Source organism: Anoplopoma fimbria, chromosome 2, assembly GCF_027596085.1.
Source record: "Anoplopoma fimbria isolate UVic2021 breed Golden Eagle Sablefish chromosome 2, Afim_UVic_2022, whole genome shotgun sequence".
In the NCBI taxonomy this organism is placed as follows: Eukaryota; Metazoa; Chordata; class Actinopteri; order Perciformes; family Anoplopomatidae; genus Anoplopoma; species Anoplopoma fimbria.
In genome coordinates this window covers 7,930,885-7,949,341 of record NC_072450.1, presented here as the reverse complement: position 1 = coordinate 7,949,341, position 18,457 = coordinate 7,930,885, and the positions used below count along the sequence as shown (strand labels likewise).

The window sequence follows — 18,457 nt, the reverse complement described above, 5'->3', positions numbered from 1 at the left end:
TGATATGCATGGCCACTGATGGAATGAAGTATTTGGCTCCAATTTTTGTCTTTAATAAGAAATATCCAGCTGGGCAGTTGTTTTCAAAGACCTGGATATTTTCCATCTGACTTTACACTCACTAAGAATAGAACTTCAAATAAATACACTTAAACTATATCCCCTGTTTTTTTAGGACGTGGAGGTGGAATTCCTCACTTTGTAGTTGCCAGATGTTTTAGATATTTGAGTTCAAAAAGGCAGAATTAAGTGATAATGTGGAAAACAAAGAATAGATATGAACTTTATCTTTCATTTGACAAGATGAAAGATTAGAAATATAATCTTATTTGTTACTTTTTTCTTGTATAAATTCCAACCTGATTAGTCGACTAAAGATGGTTTTGAGATAATTGAAACAACAAACCCAGCTGGATTGAGGACAGAAAGGACAACAATCTGTTCTTTAGTCTTGTTATGAGACATCTGAGAAATCATTTGAAAAACAGATCAACCCTTTGACTTTCACTCTGCCAGAAGGCATGGATCAGCCCACCAGAAGAGACAAACAGTAGGACTCTCTTTACCGTATACAATATTTAAAAGAAATTCCTTTTGGCATATTCTTCTGTTTCCAATAAAGCTTTTGTCCCCTACAGCTTGTATCTGTATATAATCCATACTATAGAAACAACATGTGTACTGTAAAGGCTTTCTGTGCGTTGTTTATGCATGTGTGTCATGTTTTGTTTGATGCATCAGAATGCTCATAATGTTTGCATACTGACTGTGATTGTCTAAGCTTTCTAGTTGCCTATAACATTAACCCATTACAGTAGATTTTACACACAGTATTTACAGTATAGAGACATCTTTACAGGTATATACTGCATATAATCATCCATTCAGTGTTTATTTCTTTGTACTATTTATTTTGTTTACAACTTACAGAACACCTGACTTGTTTACAGACGGTATAGAATATTCTTTACTTTTTTCTGACCGGCTTTGTTGTCCTTTTTCCTAGCTGTTATTTCTTTTTCTGTGTAAGTTCATTGAGGGAAGTGCAAAAGACAAATGCCTTGTAATAGCACGCATACATGGCCAAATAAAGCTGATTCTGATAGTTCAGCATTTTGGACATAAGATGCAGTGAGTTTCATACTGGCAGTAATATTGATTTATTCGCAGGCAGTGAGGTAAATGTAGCCTGTGGAACATGGGGGATCTTAACAGAAACCGATAGCTACAACAGCAAAAGTGGGTTTTTCGGTTTTTGCTAGAATTTCCGGGCTGGGTTGAGAAATAAACACACTCCCTATGTGGGAGGCCTAAACAAAAAGGAACTATGTGGGTTATTACCAAACTCATCAGTCCACGATGCACACTGCTGTTGTCTTTACAGTGGATTTTGGGAAGTGACCTGACAGGAGCCAGTGATAACCTGAACAAAATTAGATTTTGTGTAGTTCAAACAACACACAGGGTGGTTTTTTTATGTTGAAGAACAGCTTACAAGGTCACATTTCTTTTTGTTATAGTTTATATTTCTTGTGGTTTCTTGTTGAGTAATCATGTGAACTCAATGCCACCGTTCTGGTATATTAGCCAAAACAAGAGGCTCTTAAATATGTCTCATGATGCTGCATTGTACTTCTTAACATGGACACAGTGTGTGGGAGGAGAATCACGCTCTGGAAATACTTGAAAGGTTGTTTTTTTTATCTTGTGTTGTGGTTTCAATATGATTTGACCTTGTTTGTTGCAGTAGATTTTTCTGGGAAGTGCAGACAGATGCCACTGTGGGACTCCCCCATAAAGCTAATCCTTGAGATATTTATGATGTGGGAATCAAAGGGGAAAAAAAATCACTCTGATCACAGCAAAACTAGCATGATTTGTGTAACATAAAAAGCTTGTATCAAATGTATGATTATGCATTATTATGTATTATCAGAATCGTTTCATCCTTGAGGGGGCATTGGAAATACACAATGGTGGCCAGAACGCTCGCTTTGGTTCATCGCTGGCTCCTGTGCCCGATCTGAACGGTGATGGGTTCAATGACTTGGTGGTGGGAGCCCCACTGGAAGACGACCACAAAGGAGCCATTTATGTTTTCTTCAGCCAGCACAACAGGATACTGCGCAAATACAAACAGGTAGGAGGTTTACAAAGAGGACAGTTAAACGACAATGTCAATGTGTTTTCGCCTACTGACTTTAATGTACATATTAGTGTTAATCATATAGAATACTATAGGTTTTCCATTTGCTTTACCACCTTCCTGGTAGCCACTGATTAAGGTTCATTGAAAAAGACTTGAAACTTGCTTTAAGTAAGTGTCCTTCTATACTTGTAGCAGTTCTGTACCAGATGTGTGAGGCATTGGCTTGGTCTAAAAGGACCAAGGTCAGTAAGAGGCAATCTGTCAGTGAGGGCAAATTTCTAACTGCATAGTTTAATTGCACACATGACCGGTTCAATAATAGCTTCAAACTCAACATAGTAAACTCTGTTTTTTTGTTGTTATGATCCTTGTTTGCTCAGATATTTTCTTCTGTCTGTTCCTCAGAGGATAGCAGCAGCAGATTTGGCTCCAGGCCTGCTGTACTTTGGCCGCAGTATTCACGGCACAATGGACATGAACGATGATGGTTTAGTGGACCTGGCAGTAGGTTCCCTTGGTGCTGCTGTTCTCCTTTGGTTAGTATTTCACCAAGTAAATAATACTCTTATTGCAGTTATTTCTGCAAAAGTACGAGGCAGGCTTCAAATATATTTCATCAGTTACTTAAAAGACATCCATCTTATTCCCGTTTGTGATTTTGCTCACTGTCACTTCTACTGTTAAAAACCTCTAATGGAGAGTTTATGTACGTTTCAGAAAGAATCATACTTTCCGACGTATTTAAACACCTTTATGCCCTCACAGGTCACAGAGCGTTGTCCGGATATATACCACTGTCAGGTTTGAGCCCAGTAAGATCAACATCTTTGTGAAGGACTGTCAGAGAGGTGGCAAAGACGTGACCTGTATGTCAGCCATTGTATGTTTCAACATCACTGCCAGGACCGCCATTTCTCCCACACAGGAAATTGGTAAGCCAGCAAAAATAATCCACTGCTGTGGAAGCATCTCAGTAAATCTTCCCCCCCGTTCCTCCTCTCGTCTTTGCCTGATGTTTGTCATCTTCCAGATGTTCATAAGACCCTTTATAATCTATTAGTAAAGCAGACTCTTTTACACTTTGCACAACATGTCAAATCTGTAGATAAGAAAAATATATATATTTCCTGAGACAGAAAGATGCTGCCAGCTATACTGTCGAACCTCTGGATATTGTCAAACCTTTAACAGATCATTTTTACCGTTACGCTTGAGCAGAGAAATTTGCAATATAGTCCAACTGTTTGTTGGATTGTGATACATGATGACAGGCTGTAACGTTGCTGGCTATAAGTGAGAAAAGGCCCAATGTATATTCTTCATGTCCTCCTGGCTCGTTCCTAATTGGCTTCTGTTGGTGGTGAAAACTCAGTCGTGCAGACGGGTGTCATAAATAGTAGCCCACCTGCATGTAACCGCAGGGTGTCTCTACAATTTGTTTTAAGAGATATGATGGCCAGGTCCAGTTTCTCTGTGTATCCGCTGGAGGAAGCAGAGGTGCAGGGGGAGCGTGTTCTGAGTTAACCTCTCGACCCTGAGACATCTTTATCAAATCTAAGAGACGTGCCAAAACAGAGTACGGAGGAAGAAGAGATAGACTTATCTTGTTTTTGCTGGTTGCATACAGTGGAACACGTTTATTTAATTTTCCCTTCTTTGTCGTGTCTGGCTGGTAATGCACGCCAGATGTGTGGGTGTTTGTTAGTTCGCTGTGGTCTATTGCATAAAATGGAACTCTTTTCAAGTTAATCCTATTTATGTAAATATCTTTTTCCAGTATTTTCAGAGAAAAGACTCAGGCATCTAATTTTAGGATGTCCTTTGTTTGAATTTGAAGTAATGTACTGATGACAAAAGTTGCTGTGTGCCAGATCAAAACTTTATTCATTTGTATATTAGAGTCACCCTCTCCAAAAAAGGAAAAACAATATTTAATAGTTGATACTGATCATTTTTTGATATCGTGTGATAAGTGTTGAAAAGCTTCCAATTCAATTACCATTTTGACCATTATGTGTACAGGAAAGATTTTCCCCTCTCTCTAATTCTCTAGTTAACCCCAAATGCATGCCTTTTCCTCATGCCATGAAAACACGAGGCAATAAATGGAAAGCCTTTTAAACAATGTGGCTTGGAAAGGACTCGGTATGAAGCCAAAGGGTTTGGATTCGTGTATATGTTGGTCACACATTCATCAGATGTTCAGACTCAGTGATGTCATTTACCAAAGCCTGATGCTGCCATTTGTGAATTAGTCTTCATCTAACCAAAGTACAAAAAGAATCCAATCTATCTTTGAAACACAAATAGAGTTAAAAATGTCATTTTTTAACTCTTCCTATGACCCACCAGGGATCAAATATAATGTCTCCATTGCGGAGAGACGTTTCAATCCTCGGGCCATACTGGACAACCCGAACAAGCTGCAGCCTCAGAACCTGACCGTCTTTCCTGGAGAAGAAACCTGCGAACACATCTACTTCCACGTTATGGTGAGGCCCATGATGACGTTGGAAAAAGTCACCTTAGAGAGCAAATGAGCAAATGAGAGGATTGGCTTTGAAATGGATTTGTTTGTTTGTAAATGTTGTAAATTTATAATTCATGGAATGACTACTATATCAAGTGGGATTATGTGGAAAGTTTAGGTCACATGTTAAAGCTATACTGTACGATTTGAGAGAAATTAGCTTCTCAGTTTAACTCCTCCCCCACCCTTCCAGGACTCCCTTGAAATTAGCTTCTGCGCAAGTTTTCATTGAATAGGTGAGATGGCTGGAAGATTTATATAACAAGTGGGATTATGTGGAAAGTTTAGGTCACATGTTAAGGTTAAAATGCTGCTTGACAAGAATTGAATTATTGATATTTGTCTCACATTGGTCAAAACCAACACACACTGCACATTAAAATGAGATTATAATCTTATTTTTTGAGTATTTCTGCATCTTGTACATTTGTGTAAAATTTGTGTTTGAAAGCAACATATATAGAGAGTGCCATAGATAAAGTGCTTTGATAAATGAGTAAATCCACAGGCTAATCTTTGACCTTAATGTTTTACATTAGGAGACCACAGACTACGCACGGCCAATAGTGTTTTCTGCACAAGTGGGACTACAAGATCCAGCCAACGGACCGGTTCTAGATGACAACTGGCCTACCGTTGTGAGGACTGAGGTGAGAGACAATCTGACAGATTATCCTGTATTTGATTTCAAGTTATTAGAAATACTCTCCCAGGAATTTTTCATCTGATTCTATCAAATACGGAAATGAAAAGGATTATTTTGTTTCTTTGACTTGACTTAAAACTCGTCTCTTTGTCCAGCTGCCCTTCTGGAACGGCTGTGACGAGGATGACCGCTGCATCCCTGACCTGGCTCTGCAGAGCATGACTGACCTGATGACTCGAAAGTAGGTGCACACATGAGAATACGCAGACACACATGTAAAACGTACCAAAAAACGATCCTCAGCTGCTCCGTTACTTATGATTTCCCTTTCCCTTCCCTCCCTGCCTCCCAGTCAGTTCTGTGCTCAGCCTGTACAGTCTCGTGGTGCTTTCTGCCGCCATCTGGGTGAAGGAGAGAGCGAGGATCTCTGCGGGTTCTGGAGGGAAACAGGAGGAGGATGGTGGTGGACGTCCGGTTGGAGAACAAAGGAGAGAATGCCTACAATGCTCGGCTAAACATCTCCTACACGCCCAATCTACGCTTCTCTAGCCTCATAGTCAAGGTACTATCTGACAAACTCATTTGGTTTATGGCGAGAACATATTTTATAAAATTGTGTGATATTGTCAAAATATTTTGAAGTGTCCCCGATTAAGCCAGCAGATAATATGAGATAAATGCTGCATTGAATCTACAAGTACTTTATTTATTAAACAAAAAACTGGATAAAACTTTCAATGAAGGCCATGTCTTAAATGCATTATAAACATACTTAATAATGCACTGAATAATTATATTTCTAAGCACTCATTAATACTTGGTTAAAGTAGTGTGCCAAAAGTTGCCTACACCTGCTTTATAACAATGATCATACCACATTATAAAGCATTTAATAACTACTTATAAGGTCAAGTATCATAATACTTCATCATTGCTGGTCACTCAATGACCACTTATAGTGACTTAAAACCAACTTGTAACGCATTATATCTGCATTTACCTCAGGAACTTCATCACTTCAACACTCTCACGTTACTGTTAATCACATTATTATGCATTAGAACAGTGATTATATTAAATTATAAAAAGAGTATAATGTATTACAAATATGAAAATAATAATACAGTATGATCCTTGCAAAAAATGAAATGGACGTCGTTGAAAATGTTATCAACATTTTATATTATTTTTGATACAGGACAACTCTGACATCAAAATAGAGTGTTTAATTGAGGACAAACTGAGGAACGAGAAGATCTACAACGTCAGTGCTCCGTTCATGAGGGCCAAAACTCAGGTGAGACATCACACTCTAAATCAATGAAATTACTTATTATTTAACAATCTTCTTACATTTTACAGTCTTTCATTTTGGAGTTGTGACTTTGTTTATAATTTGCTGTTAGTCTTCAACAAGGATTGGTAGTATTGCAGGTTTTGCACTTATTCTCTATAGTATATCTGACATTTTGTTCCTGGGTGTTTTCAGTCCAAGAAAGTCCTAAGTTTCAGGAGAGAATCCTCATTTCTGGATTTATCTGACTGAATGGAAAGCAGATGCATAAGTTGATATTTCCAATCATGATAAAAAAACATTTTCATGCTGATTCCCACATATGATGAAAATCACTTTGGTTGGTGGCACTGAGATAAAAATCTGGAACCATGTCTGCATCCCCGTCAGAGCAACCTCACATCCCGCACATAATGTGATGATAAGCTTCTAACGGGGCCACATTAGATCTCAGGGCCCTAAACACACGCTGCAGGCTTTAGATGACCGTGACAAACCACACTGGTAAATATAAAAACCCACAAACCAACCAGAAGAGCCCAGTTTAGTTCTGGTTTGTAAAGTAAACATTCTAAATTCTGACATAAATGTCTATAGTGTCCACACTAAAACATGCCCTTCTCTATTTATACTAAATGTGAAATAGTAAGCAATTGTAATATAGATTTCTTAAACATTTCCTTATTATTACATTAGTTTCCGTGGCTTGTCAACACAAAACAACACAATAGAGGTTAAGATCAACATCCTTTTCTTAATTTATAAGATAAGATAAGATAAGATAATCCTTTATTAGTCCCGCAGCGGGGAAATTTGCAGGCTTACAGCAGCATAGAGTAAAGATTATATCAGGCTTACAGCAGCATAGAGTAAAGATTATATCCTTTGACTTAACATTATTTATAGTTCTATGCATAAAGGATGGTCCCAACAAAGCACATAAGGATGTTTAAACTTATTCATCCAAAAATAAGTCCTTTTGAGGGGAAATCTATGAGAAAACATTCAAACAGTTTATGGTCTCAATCGCCAGTAGTGAAATTGCGATGCAGCTTTTTCTTTCTCATACTAATTCAGAACCGAACTTGCACATCAACTATTAGCAAGTACAGATCCGATACCAGTCCATTTAAAGCAAATGGAAATGTCCATGTTTACCTCTAAGAGCTTTTGAAAACTTGAGGCTTCAAAACTGCAATGACTATGTCCACTACTTATATACAGTCTTTGGTATCGTTCCATGACTCAACTTTGGTCATGTGATATTTGACCATAAACCCTTAATGATAACTTGTTAAAATGTCTCCAGAGTTATTTAGGTCACATGATGAGTCATCTGAGTTCATATTTAATATGTTCTCAAGGTCGAGCATGAACGTCTTCGTTGTTCACATGTTTAATATTCAGAAATGAAGAGGACACACTGTCACTGACTCTGTGTATTTTGAAGAACTACATTGTGGAGTTTGGGGGTTTTCTTGGACAAAAGCTAAAACATGTGAGCCCAGTCATGCACAGAGATGACTAAAAGTGACTTTTCATGTTATGACAGCATTTTTTAAAGGTTAAAGTAACTGTCTCTTATTTTGAAGCAAAAATAAGTCAAGCAATACTGTCTTCCTCTAAACACCATAAAAAGTTTTAATTAGCATCCCATTTGGTTGATACTCCAGTATAGCAAATTCATCTTAGCAACACAGTAAATAGAACAAAAACACTTTCTTCCTCAGCCATTAAGATCATTTTCTCTCCACTTTAGCCCGGTGCACCAGGTGAGACTGAGTGAAAGACACTGAGAGGTTTTGTCTTCATCTGTTACTGATTCTCACGTTCAATTCTGCTGTTTCAAGCCTTTTCCACAGGCTTGTAATGTCAACGATATTTATGAGCCTCCAGTGTGTTTTACAGCAAGGCATCGAGTTTTATTTTTAAGAGGGTGATGTTTGAATTAACTTCGATAGGGATGACACTGACGGTACATCGAGCCGTGCAATTAAAAGCTTTTAAACAGTGAGCAGATTATATGTCAGCCACTTTTTCCATTGATGTCTGATCAAGAGACAAATACTGTAGCTATGAAGTAATGAAGGTGATTTAAAGAGTTCATGAAATGTCCTCACCACTACGTCATTATCGCAAGCAATAGTCGTCTCCTAGGGCAACGACAAATATCACGCCATTTCTCGGCAACAACATAACCAAGAGGACTCTGGTCACCCTTTTAAAGCTCACTGAGTGATTCATACCCACTCATTCAGCCTGAACAGCATCCAGAGCCACAAGGCTGATGGGCTCTGGTCGGGAGCATTTTTAAAAATGTGGCACAGAGTTAAACACGGCTGATTGTACACCGCTGCTGCTGCCAAGCCTGCCCAAACCACTGTTCAGCTGAAGGAAAGTAGGAACCTCAGGGCAAGCTTTTAAAAAACAGTCAGTTGTCACTCTTGTCCTGACTTTTCCGGTTGGTTTTGACCTGTGTAAAACTAGCATGTACTGTAAACTTTACTACTGCAGCAGCAGACTGAGGTCTACTGATTGTACTCTGGTGGGGAGAACTACGTTTTTGTTTCTCGCGGTCGTACGCAGAGACAAAGAACTCTATTACTGCAAATGAATTGTTTGACGATTGACAGTGAATGTGGCTCAGGGGTGCGTGTGGAGTACATCAACCCAGAAGAGGAAGGGGAGCTTCATGCTCCGTCTGAATTTCCATGTTCAACTATGTTTGGGCACGAACATCGTCTAGCCACGGCCAATCATGTCTTCCAAACCCATACCGCTAGCATGCATGTTTGTGTTTTTGTGCACTTTTATGTGTGTGTGTGTGTGTGTGTGTGTGTGTGTGTGTGTGTGTGTGTGTGTGTGTGTGTGTGTGTGTGTGTGTGTGTGTGTGTGTGTGTGTGTGTGTGTTTTGTGTTATCATCTAACTTTCTTCTTAACGACCGTCAACATAGATTAATTTAACTACTTCGAAAATGGAAAAAAGGATGAAGGTTTCTTTTCCAGGTCATTCATAACAAAGACAAAAACAGGAGATCATTTTCCACTAATAGGATACAATTATATGAAAATAGGCCATGGTGAAAGAAGTATTTTGATCCTATACTTCAGTAAAAGCATCAATACAGTATTATCAGCAAATTGTAAATTGACATTTCAAAAGTAAAGTACCTCTTCTTTGTTACCTCTCTGAGCCTCCAACAATTGGTCACAAACTGAAAGGTTGTGAACCATCAAAAGGTTTTAATGTAAAGTATTTAATTGAAAATGCTACTAGGAACATTAGCTGTCAAATAAATGCAGTGGAATAAAAAAAGTACAAAATTTCCCTTTGAAAATTTGTAGGAATAAAAAGTATTAAGTACTCAATAAAAAGTACTCAAAGTACCTCAAAACCATACGTATGCAAATGTACTTTCCACCACTGAAAATAGGTCATCACTTTTGTACTGTATGTATGTGAAGTACATACATACAAAAGTGATGACCTATTTTCTGTGGTCTGTCGAGGATGAGTCAGACTATATGGAGGAGGGAAGCTTCAGTGAACCTTATGCATTCCTCTTTGGTCAGACGGAGTCCGTCAGGATTTCATTACGACATGAGGGGCTGTAAACAACGCTCAGCTCCGTTTGCTCTTTGCTACCAATCAATCCTCCTCTCCTCTCCTCTATTTTCCTCTCCTCTATTTTCCTCTCCTCTCCTCTCCTCTCTTTTCCTATCCTCTCTTCTCCTCTCCTCTCTTTTCCTCCAATCTCCTCTCTGGACTTGAGTTATCCTTCTGTTTCTGTTTGGACTCCCTCCAATGATTTCCATTTTCTTACACACTGGTCGTCTCCTCTCTTCTCTTTTCTGCCTCTGGGCTTCTATTTCGCCCTGAATCTGACTGATTTGTATTTACTTTATTGTCCTCAACTAAGGGGAAATTCCGTGGCTCCTCGTGCAGCCGGCTGCCTGGGGTCAAAGCCTGGTACTTACAGCAGGTTATTGCGGGCTTTACTCCTTCCTCCATAATGCAGGGCCTTTGTCGTTGGCGAGGATGTAAACGGTAGCATATGGAGTCAAAAGAAGCCTCTGACTTGTGCTTTTGGTGTTTTTGTTATAAAAATGTATGATGATAAACTGATAAAACTGATTTATTCTTCTTAACTTTATGTTCTCCTCTGTGCAGGTATCATTTCGTCTGGAGTTTGAGTTCAGTCGTACTGTCTTCCTGGAGCACGTCAGGGTTCTCCTGGAGGCCAGAAGGTGTGAACATTTAATCATACTTCCTGTTTGCATGGAGAGAAGTCTGTTTGTCATAACGAAGACAACCAAGCATTACTTCCACTGTACATGCAGTATCATGTTTTCAAACTTAAGATAAGATCACAAAAGCTGAAACTGCCATTGAGCCACAAGGATACATATTTAAACTTGTGTGTCCGGCTGTAACATCATCGCTCACATTCTTTGAATATTTTTATCCCGTTTCTCTCGACAGCGATGGCGAGGAGATGAGCACAGCTGATAATTTCAATGATATCTATTACTCACTGAAATACGAGGGAGACCTTCTCTTCACTAGGTTTGTCAATTTTTTGATTGTCTTACCAAACAATGCATGCTGCTGAAATTATTGGCATGATTGTGGAAGCAATGAACTTGGAAGTGCAAGTAACTGGAGCAAAGTGTCATAATATTATTACAGATGCCATTGAATCAGTGTGCGAGTTGCAGATACTCTAGCAGGAATGGGGACTTTGCCGTCATGTATTCTGCTTGACCACATTACGCTTTAAAAGCCCAGATAAATGTAAGATTCTCACATGATTATTATGTACTTCAAAAGGGATTCAAATCCGACTCGATATGATATCAAATCGGAGCTGTCACTGGAGGAGCCTGGAGTTATTGGTCCTCCTTTCAACTTCACTTTCCAGGTGAGAGCCGAGACCATCGTCATCACCATTTCTAATGTACTGTACAGGAATTCACTGCTTTAAAAATAATCTTCATTGTTTCACATTGTTTTTTTGTTCTCTCAGATCCAGAACCTTGGCTACTTTCCAGTTAAGGACCTGCAGCTGAACATTGAGATCCCTGAAATGACAAAAAATGGGAACCAACTCCTCCAGATATCTGACTTCTATATTGACCAGGTGAGTAAGGAGCATCAAAGTTAGCTACTCTCAGTCAGTGTGGGAAATACTTGATGGCAATCCAGTGTTATGCGGAAGTCTTACACAGACTCAATGCACACTATAGAAGATTTCATAAATGTAAGCCAAGAGAATCAACGAGGCGATAGGCTACACGCTTTGCACGCTCATCACAGAGGCTCATATTGTTAACAAAAAGGCCACAACAACAACGCAACAACTATGACCTGCAGCAGAATCCACACAGAACACTCGCCTCTCTCTCTCTTTAACCCGACACACATGCACACACTCAAACCCAACACACAGACCGTGGCTTGGTTTTTTCTTCGTTGCCATCCCAGTATCATTGAAGAGGTGAGACGGTGTCCTGCTTTAATCCGGGTTCTCAAGAAAGGCCTGGATTTAATCTGGATTTTAATCTGTCCAAAGGGGGTCCGTTTAGGTCCACAAACAGAAGTGAAGGGGGGCTCTGTTCCTGAACCTGTTGTGGCTCTGGTTGGCTGTGACATTTACAGCAGAAAATTGTTTGTGAAAAATGTTTTCAGTTTGAATAATGACTACTGCTCGACATAATAGCCTAAGCTTTTAAAAGAAATGGCCAATTGCAAGTGACAGATTTGTGACAAAAGATTATTAATCATAATTCATAAATCATAATTTGGAGACCCTGACCCCAATTTATATATGTATGCACGTATGTATTAATGCATGCATGTATGCTTGTATGCATGCCGGCCTTCTTACATGTAGACTAAAATATATAAATTCAAGTCAACTTCCCTTTTTAGGGAAAGCAGGGATGTTTTATTTTGTTGTGTATCATCTTTAAAGTGTTTAAATTTGCTTTATATGTAATACATTTTTGTTGTTGTATTGTTTGTGTATGTATGTATGTATGTATGTATGTATGTATGTATGTATGTATGTATGTATGTATGTATGTATGTATGTATGTATGTATGTATGTGTTGGATGTTTGTATGTCTGTATTCTACTATGAATTATTGGCTGTAATTTAATGACCTCAACTTATCACAATATTATTCACGTGTTCTCTACAGACATAAGGTTGAAACATCCTAACAGGTGACTTTACTCTCATGTCTCCTCAGAGAGACGGTACTCGCTGTTTACCACCTCAGCATGTGGCTCAGAGCAGGGCGTCACCTGAGGACCTGTCACGCTTCTCACGCCTGGTAAAGTACAAACCAACCAAAACCATGACCTCATAAGATTTATTTTTTTCATCAACTAAAGACTGATGTCTGGTTTCTTCACACAGAACCAGTCCAATACTCTAACTCTGCCGATCCAATGCACCGTCAATGTGGCCTCCTACAGAGAGACTGTAGTTAGAATCACAGGAGCGCTACGGATAGACACCTTACACGCAGTGAGTATAAACCCCAAAACATGCATGCATAAAGCTGGAAATCATAATAATAACACACATGCACCCAAGTGCTCTGTTTATCTCACTGTTATTCTGCTTTGACTCTGTGTTTGTAAAAACTGGCAGCATGTTTCGATTTCCTTTCCAGCTGAAGTTTAAAATCCTTGAACTGGGAACCAGTGCATCAGTGGAGCTTCCCTCCTCCAGTCCCATGTTTCTACATGAGGAAAGGCCTGTCAGACATGTGAGTCAACACCCACTAATGCTGTAAACTGTCTCTGTCCCAGGTTTGACCTGACTTAAACCTGAGCTCATAATAGCATCATCATTTGAGCAGACTTAGCCTCTCTGACATTTACCTTATCCATGTGTGACTACAGGGTTTTGTGCCTCAGGAGATCATGAACTAAAACTATTAAAATAATATATTTAACACTAAACGAGAACATATTTTGTGGCAGTGACTACTCAATAGAATATATCAGTGGTCTCAGCTGCAGTTGAGCTTGGCTCTGCATAACTGGAGCAGTAAAGAATCAGACAGTAAAGGTTGGTGTTGGAGAGCACACGTTCTGTGTGGTGCTAAGGGACCGAAAGGACCCGCGGCACAACGTGTAACAGTCTGGACTCATACACTAAGCTTTGCTGCCACCTATTGGCCAGTACAAACATTCATGCAGTGTCTCTCTATTATGCTTGTATAAGCATAATAAACCAATTTATTTTAGCTGAAGTAAGCTCTAAATGTATTATTGATGTAAAAAGGGGGGTGGATCTGACATTTAATTTGTTAATAAAGAGTTTTCAGTCCTGTTTCAATCCCTTTTCTGAAATATTGTCATTGTTTCATGTTAAATAAATATCCCACGTTCGGCCTGTGAGTGTCCATGTGCAGAATAAAACTGCAGTAACAAAGATCTGGATTTATAATTCAGAATAATCATCATCATCATCTCTGGATAGAGTGCATTATTACTGCCTGTGAATGTCACAGCGGTTTCATCTTCAGTGTCTGTTATCATTGCAGATTATCATACATTTACACTAGAGTACTCATACCTACTGTATGTGCCATGTATTTTGTACAAATAAATAATTGTAATGATTAAAATACTGTCCCATCCACAGATAATATTGGAGATCAGGAAGGAGGGCGATTACAGAGTCCCTAACTGGATTATCATTGGTAGCACGCTGGGAGGACTCTTATTGTTAGCCCTGCTCAGTCTCGCTCTATGGAAGGTAAGTTGTCATATAACGCACAGTTATTAGAGAGTAATTACATTCAGACCTGCAGTATATTAGTTGAGATTGCCAACGAACAGAATGGAATAACATATTGTTCTATTATCAAACTAACTTTGCTCTCCTGAAGTTATCTGAAGTCTTCATATAAGAAGACTCTCTGTTAAAACCTCAACCATAGTCACAGTTTAGGGTTATCCTGCCCCCCTCTGGTAGAGAATGAAATAACGGCTGAATTGAAATATAGAAAGGTCAAATGTGATGGTGATATAATAAAGAAACTATCACAAAATGTCAGTTTTAAACAGTGTTTCTATAGCCTCGTGTCTTGAAAAAGAAGGTTTTGCTGCAGCACAATGTCTAGAGTAAAAAAAAACTATTATGAATTGAACAGTTTAACTATGTGAGTTCTTTACATGTGCATGTTTTTCTACTTGGAGAAAAACAATCAAACAATCAACAAAGACAGCCTCACATTCTTGGTCAACAGAGGAGCCATTGACTGAAACACACAATGAATCTCTGGATGACCAAAGATCACAGGCCTAAACATCATGCTTCACAAGACGCTATGGGCCTCCTTACACGTGGAAATCGCGTATATAAATACAAAAATCAAGTCATCTTTACTTTTAAGGCAAAGCAAGGAGTTTTTTTTTTATTGTGTATCATCTTTCAAGTGTTTCAATGTGATTTATATGTTAGAAATGTGTTGTTGTTGTTGTTGTTGTTGTTGTTGTTGTTGTTGTTGTTTAATACATAAAAGTGCTTCACATAATGCAAAAAAATGCATTTACAACATTGAACAAACTGAAAGGCCCTGAACACTGATGGTAAAGCCCCACAGTAAACCCTTTACAGCTCATCACATGGAAGTGGCGTATGTCATCTCATGAACTAAGTGTGAAACACTGGTCAGGTAATAATAGTACCTAAACCAGTTCAATTCACTGAACGAAGATTGAAAGAAAAGATCAGGAAAAAAAAGCTGCCAAACAGAGCTGAAATGTAGATTATGTTTTCATGCATACTGATACGATGCTCTAGAATAAACCTGTTGGTACCTCTTGTCTAACTTCTCGATAGATCGGCTTCTTCCGGAGGCAGAAGCGGAAAGAAGAGGACGAGCAGGAGGCGAACGGGAAAGTGGCCGATGAGCGGTAACGCAGGCTGAGGGCCCCCAGCAGACGCCTCTCCACAGGGGACCCGACACTCAGGGACCGACCCACCTCCCACCCCCGCTCCACAACGCCACAGTGGCACCGCATAGACAGCTCCGCATGGCCGCTGAAGCAAGGCTTATTCAGTGCACTGGACCTGTCCAACGCCACGACCCCCTGACCCCCCCAGAGTCAGCACTGTCACACTCACTTAGCGATCCTGCACTGTTGCGACGTTAGGGCCTTCTTCGTCTGTGTATTCACCGTGTCGTTCCTCCACAGATCTTTGAGCTCTCGTTTTCTTGGCTTCAGGCTGGAGCTCTGGTGCTTTTTTTTTTACGGTCGTTTGGAAAGAAGAATAGGGAGAGCTTTTGATTGATCTGTCCCAAGAATTTCAAGCAAAAATTTGCCCTTTGAGGCAAGTGTTAGCCAATCACTCTATTGTCTCTTCCTGATGTGTATTTATTTAACTCTAATGGTCATGAAAAACCTCAAGGGTGTTTTGCCACCCAAAACGCTACCACAAATGTAAAGTTACTATACTGTATATTGAATTCGATGTTTAAAAGATTTTATCTGCAACATGTTCAGCTCACTTGCATAATAATTTATAAGAAAGCAAAACTGAACTAAAGTCGCCAGAGTACAAAGAAGATTCTTAACGTCTCTGTAACTTAAATAAACTTTTCTTGATCTTTTTTTTTTTACAGCAAAGAATCTTCTAAACCTGCATCCTCTCTAAAGAGTTCACTTTTTTTTCTTTTAATATTTTCATCCTGGAAAACATTAAACATTTGATGCACTTTTGTACAAAATTAACTTGAATTTTGTAAATAGTCATGTACCTTTTTTATACCCTTTCCAATATGATAATGGTTTTCAGTATTTTCCACATGGTTTATGGCATTACTCTATAAGTTAAGCAGCAAGGCTTTGTGTCACTGACCCAGTTACGAGACGTTGCATGCCCTTTAACAAGCACTGCATCAGAGCTAAAGGATGTGCAGAAAACACTGCAGGCAACATGGATATCAACAAAGCAATTATCATGAGGAACTGGAACGAAATCACAATCAAATACCATAAAGATGACTCCAGTAAACGCACATTGCTCACAGTATGTCAGCACCCTCCTGGTGTTACCAACCAATGTCAGTTTGTCATGTTTGATGAGGTGTGAAGAGCTGTAATATGCCTACAAATAAAACAGAGTATATGTCTGCGAATATCTTTTTAATGAACACTTGTGGAGTTTCAACCGCACAAACTAAGCCTATCGAACCACGAGTGCTGTTTATTAAATTCCTGTCAATCAAATACAGAGGGAGGGGGATGACCAGGGTTTTGATGAGGAGTATTGTTAGAATTTCTCTGAAACTAGCAAAAGAAAACAGATAGTTGTTCAAGTAGGGCTCAATCTGCAGCCCTACAGTTTGATTAGACCTTATCCACTGTGATTAATTATCAAATAATCAAAGTTGATCATCATTATATGTGTTGTAATACATATATGATAATAAATATCTCTAATGTGGGTATATTTGAAAATACTATAATACAAATACAGATAACCAAAACTTTATTTTTTGAAAAGGTTTTTGCTGATTGACTCCTCCTGAATTTAAAATGTCAACACTATCAACAGAAGATTTGCATGCCAAATTTCAGAGCTTGGGTGTACGATATGTGGCTTAGTAGAGAATTAAACTGACAGGTTTGCCTCTCGGGTCCTCTCCTAATTCAACTCTTAAAGCATTTTCCTCGTAGCAAAACAAGAAACAATTTGCCTTCAACACAACAGTAAGTCTGCAGCTGCCTGCTGATCAAAGCGCAGTCTAACCTACAACGTAATGAATGAACAGATGGAGCTACCGTGTGGTGATGTTGAGCGAATCTGTCATTTGTGTTCAGGGATGCAGGGTTGATTCAGTCAGTCGACACATGGTAACCATCGGCTTCCGACAGTGCTACGGTGAAAACATATTGATCCCTGAGGGGAGGAAATAGATTGCTGTAGCGGCAAATGTAATAAGATTCAGCGGGGGGAAAAAAACGAATGCAGCCACACAAACAGAATTAAAGGTGTGCAATACATCCAAGTAAACAAAACACAGTCAAGTAATATTCAAAAAAATGAAATGAGGTTATATAAACATGCTGCAGAAGATGTTGCAGTCGATAGACTAAGAATGAGACACACTACGATTACAAAGTCAACTATTAAATTGATATTTTTCTTCTTCCCTACAATAATTGTTATTCTAACAGGGAAGAAAGATGTATAATTCAGACACCAAATTAATTATTTAAGTTTGAAACATCAATTTTAGCCCCAAATGAACACAATTTTAAATTATTAATACTTAGGTTTAGTCGATACTTTTTCAACCATTTCCCACCCAAAAACTCATTTTTCATTTATTTTCCAGTCCAGAAAAGCGTAAGTAGATCATAATTTAATTAAAACGGTGCATTTGGGCTCTAAATATTTTGGGTAGCCGAGTTTTTTTTTTACCATCGTACTAAGTGATTAGATTGAATAAGCTTTAACTGTGATTTGTCAGTACATATGTTCATAGCTTTGCTTAAGCAACACACCTCTTAACATTCCAGGTTGTTATAAGCTGTATTATTGTGCACTTGACATACAAACAGGAACTTTGTTTGCTTATCTCTTCACATTTTAATTGCTAAGCTTGAGATTCTGTTGATAACTTTAATTCTTATTCAACTGGTGCTCAAAGGAATCTTTGTCCTTCTCTGACCTCTCGACAGTCAGTCTGGTTGAACAATTGTGTGGCATTTTGTTCTCCATACACAAAACATTGCAAACCCTTAATACAAAATAACATTTACTGTAAATAGTTATTTCTACAACCTTAAAGCATGAAAGATA

At 38.8% G+C, this 18,457-nt stretch overlaps 1 protein-coding gene across 1 annotated transcript in view; it reads left to right on the top strand.

Annotated features, from left to right (window-relative positions):
• The window catches only part of LOC129103203 (integrin alpha-11-like), a 45,384-nt gene extending 28,631 nt beyond the window's left edge, over window positions 1-16,753 (top strand). The window contains 18 exon segments of the mRNA XM_054613544.1: window positions 1,937-2,140; window positions 2,555-2,685; window positions 2,915-3,081; window positions 4,502-4,641; window positions 5,219-5,329; window positions 5,481-5,566; window positions 5,678-5,747; window positions 5,750-5,887; window positions 6,524-6,622; window positions 10,791-10,867; window positions 11,103-11,186; window positions 11,451-11,541; window positions 11,647-11,760; window positions 12,876-12,959; window positions 13,046-13,156; window positions 13,305-13,400; window positions 14,285-14,398; window positions 15,488-16,753. Of these exon segments, the coding sequence (XP_054469519.1) occupies window positions 1,937-2,140; window positions 2,555-2,685; window positions 2,915-3,081; window positions 4,502-4,641; window positions 5,219-5,329; window positions 5,481-5,566; window positions 5,678-5,747; window positions 5,750-5,887; window positions 6,524-6,622; window positions 10,791-10,867; window positions 11,103-11,186; window positions 11,451-11,541; window positions 11,647-11,760; window positions 12,876-12,959; window positions 13,046-13,156; window positions 13,305-13,400; window positions 14,285-14,398; window positions 15,488-15,565 (1,995 nt within the window). The 3' untranslated portion in view covers window positions 15,566-16,753.
• The last annotated feature ends 1,704 nt before the right edge of the window (window positions 16,754-18,457 follow it).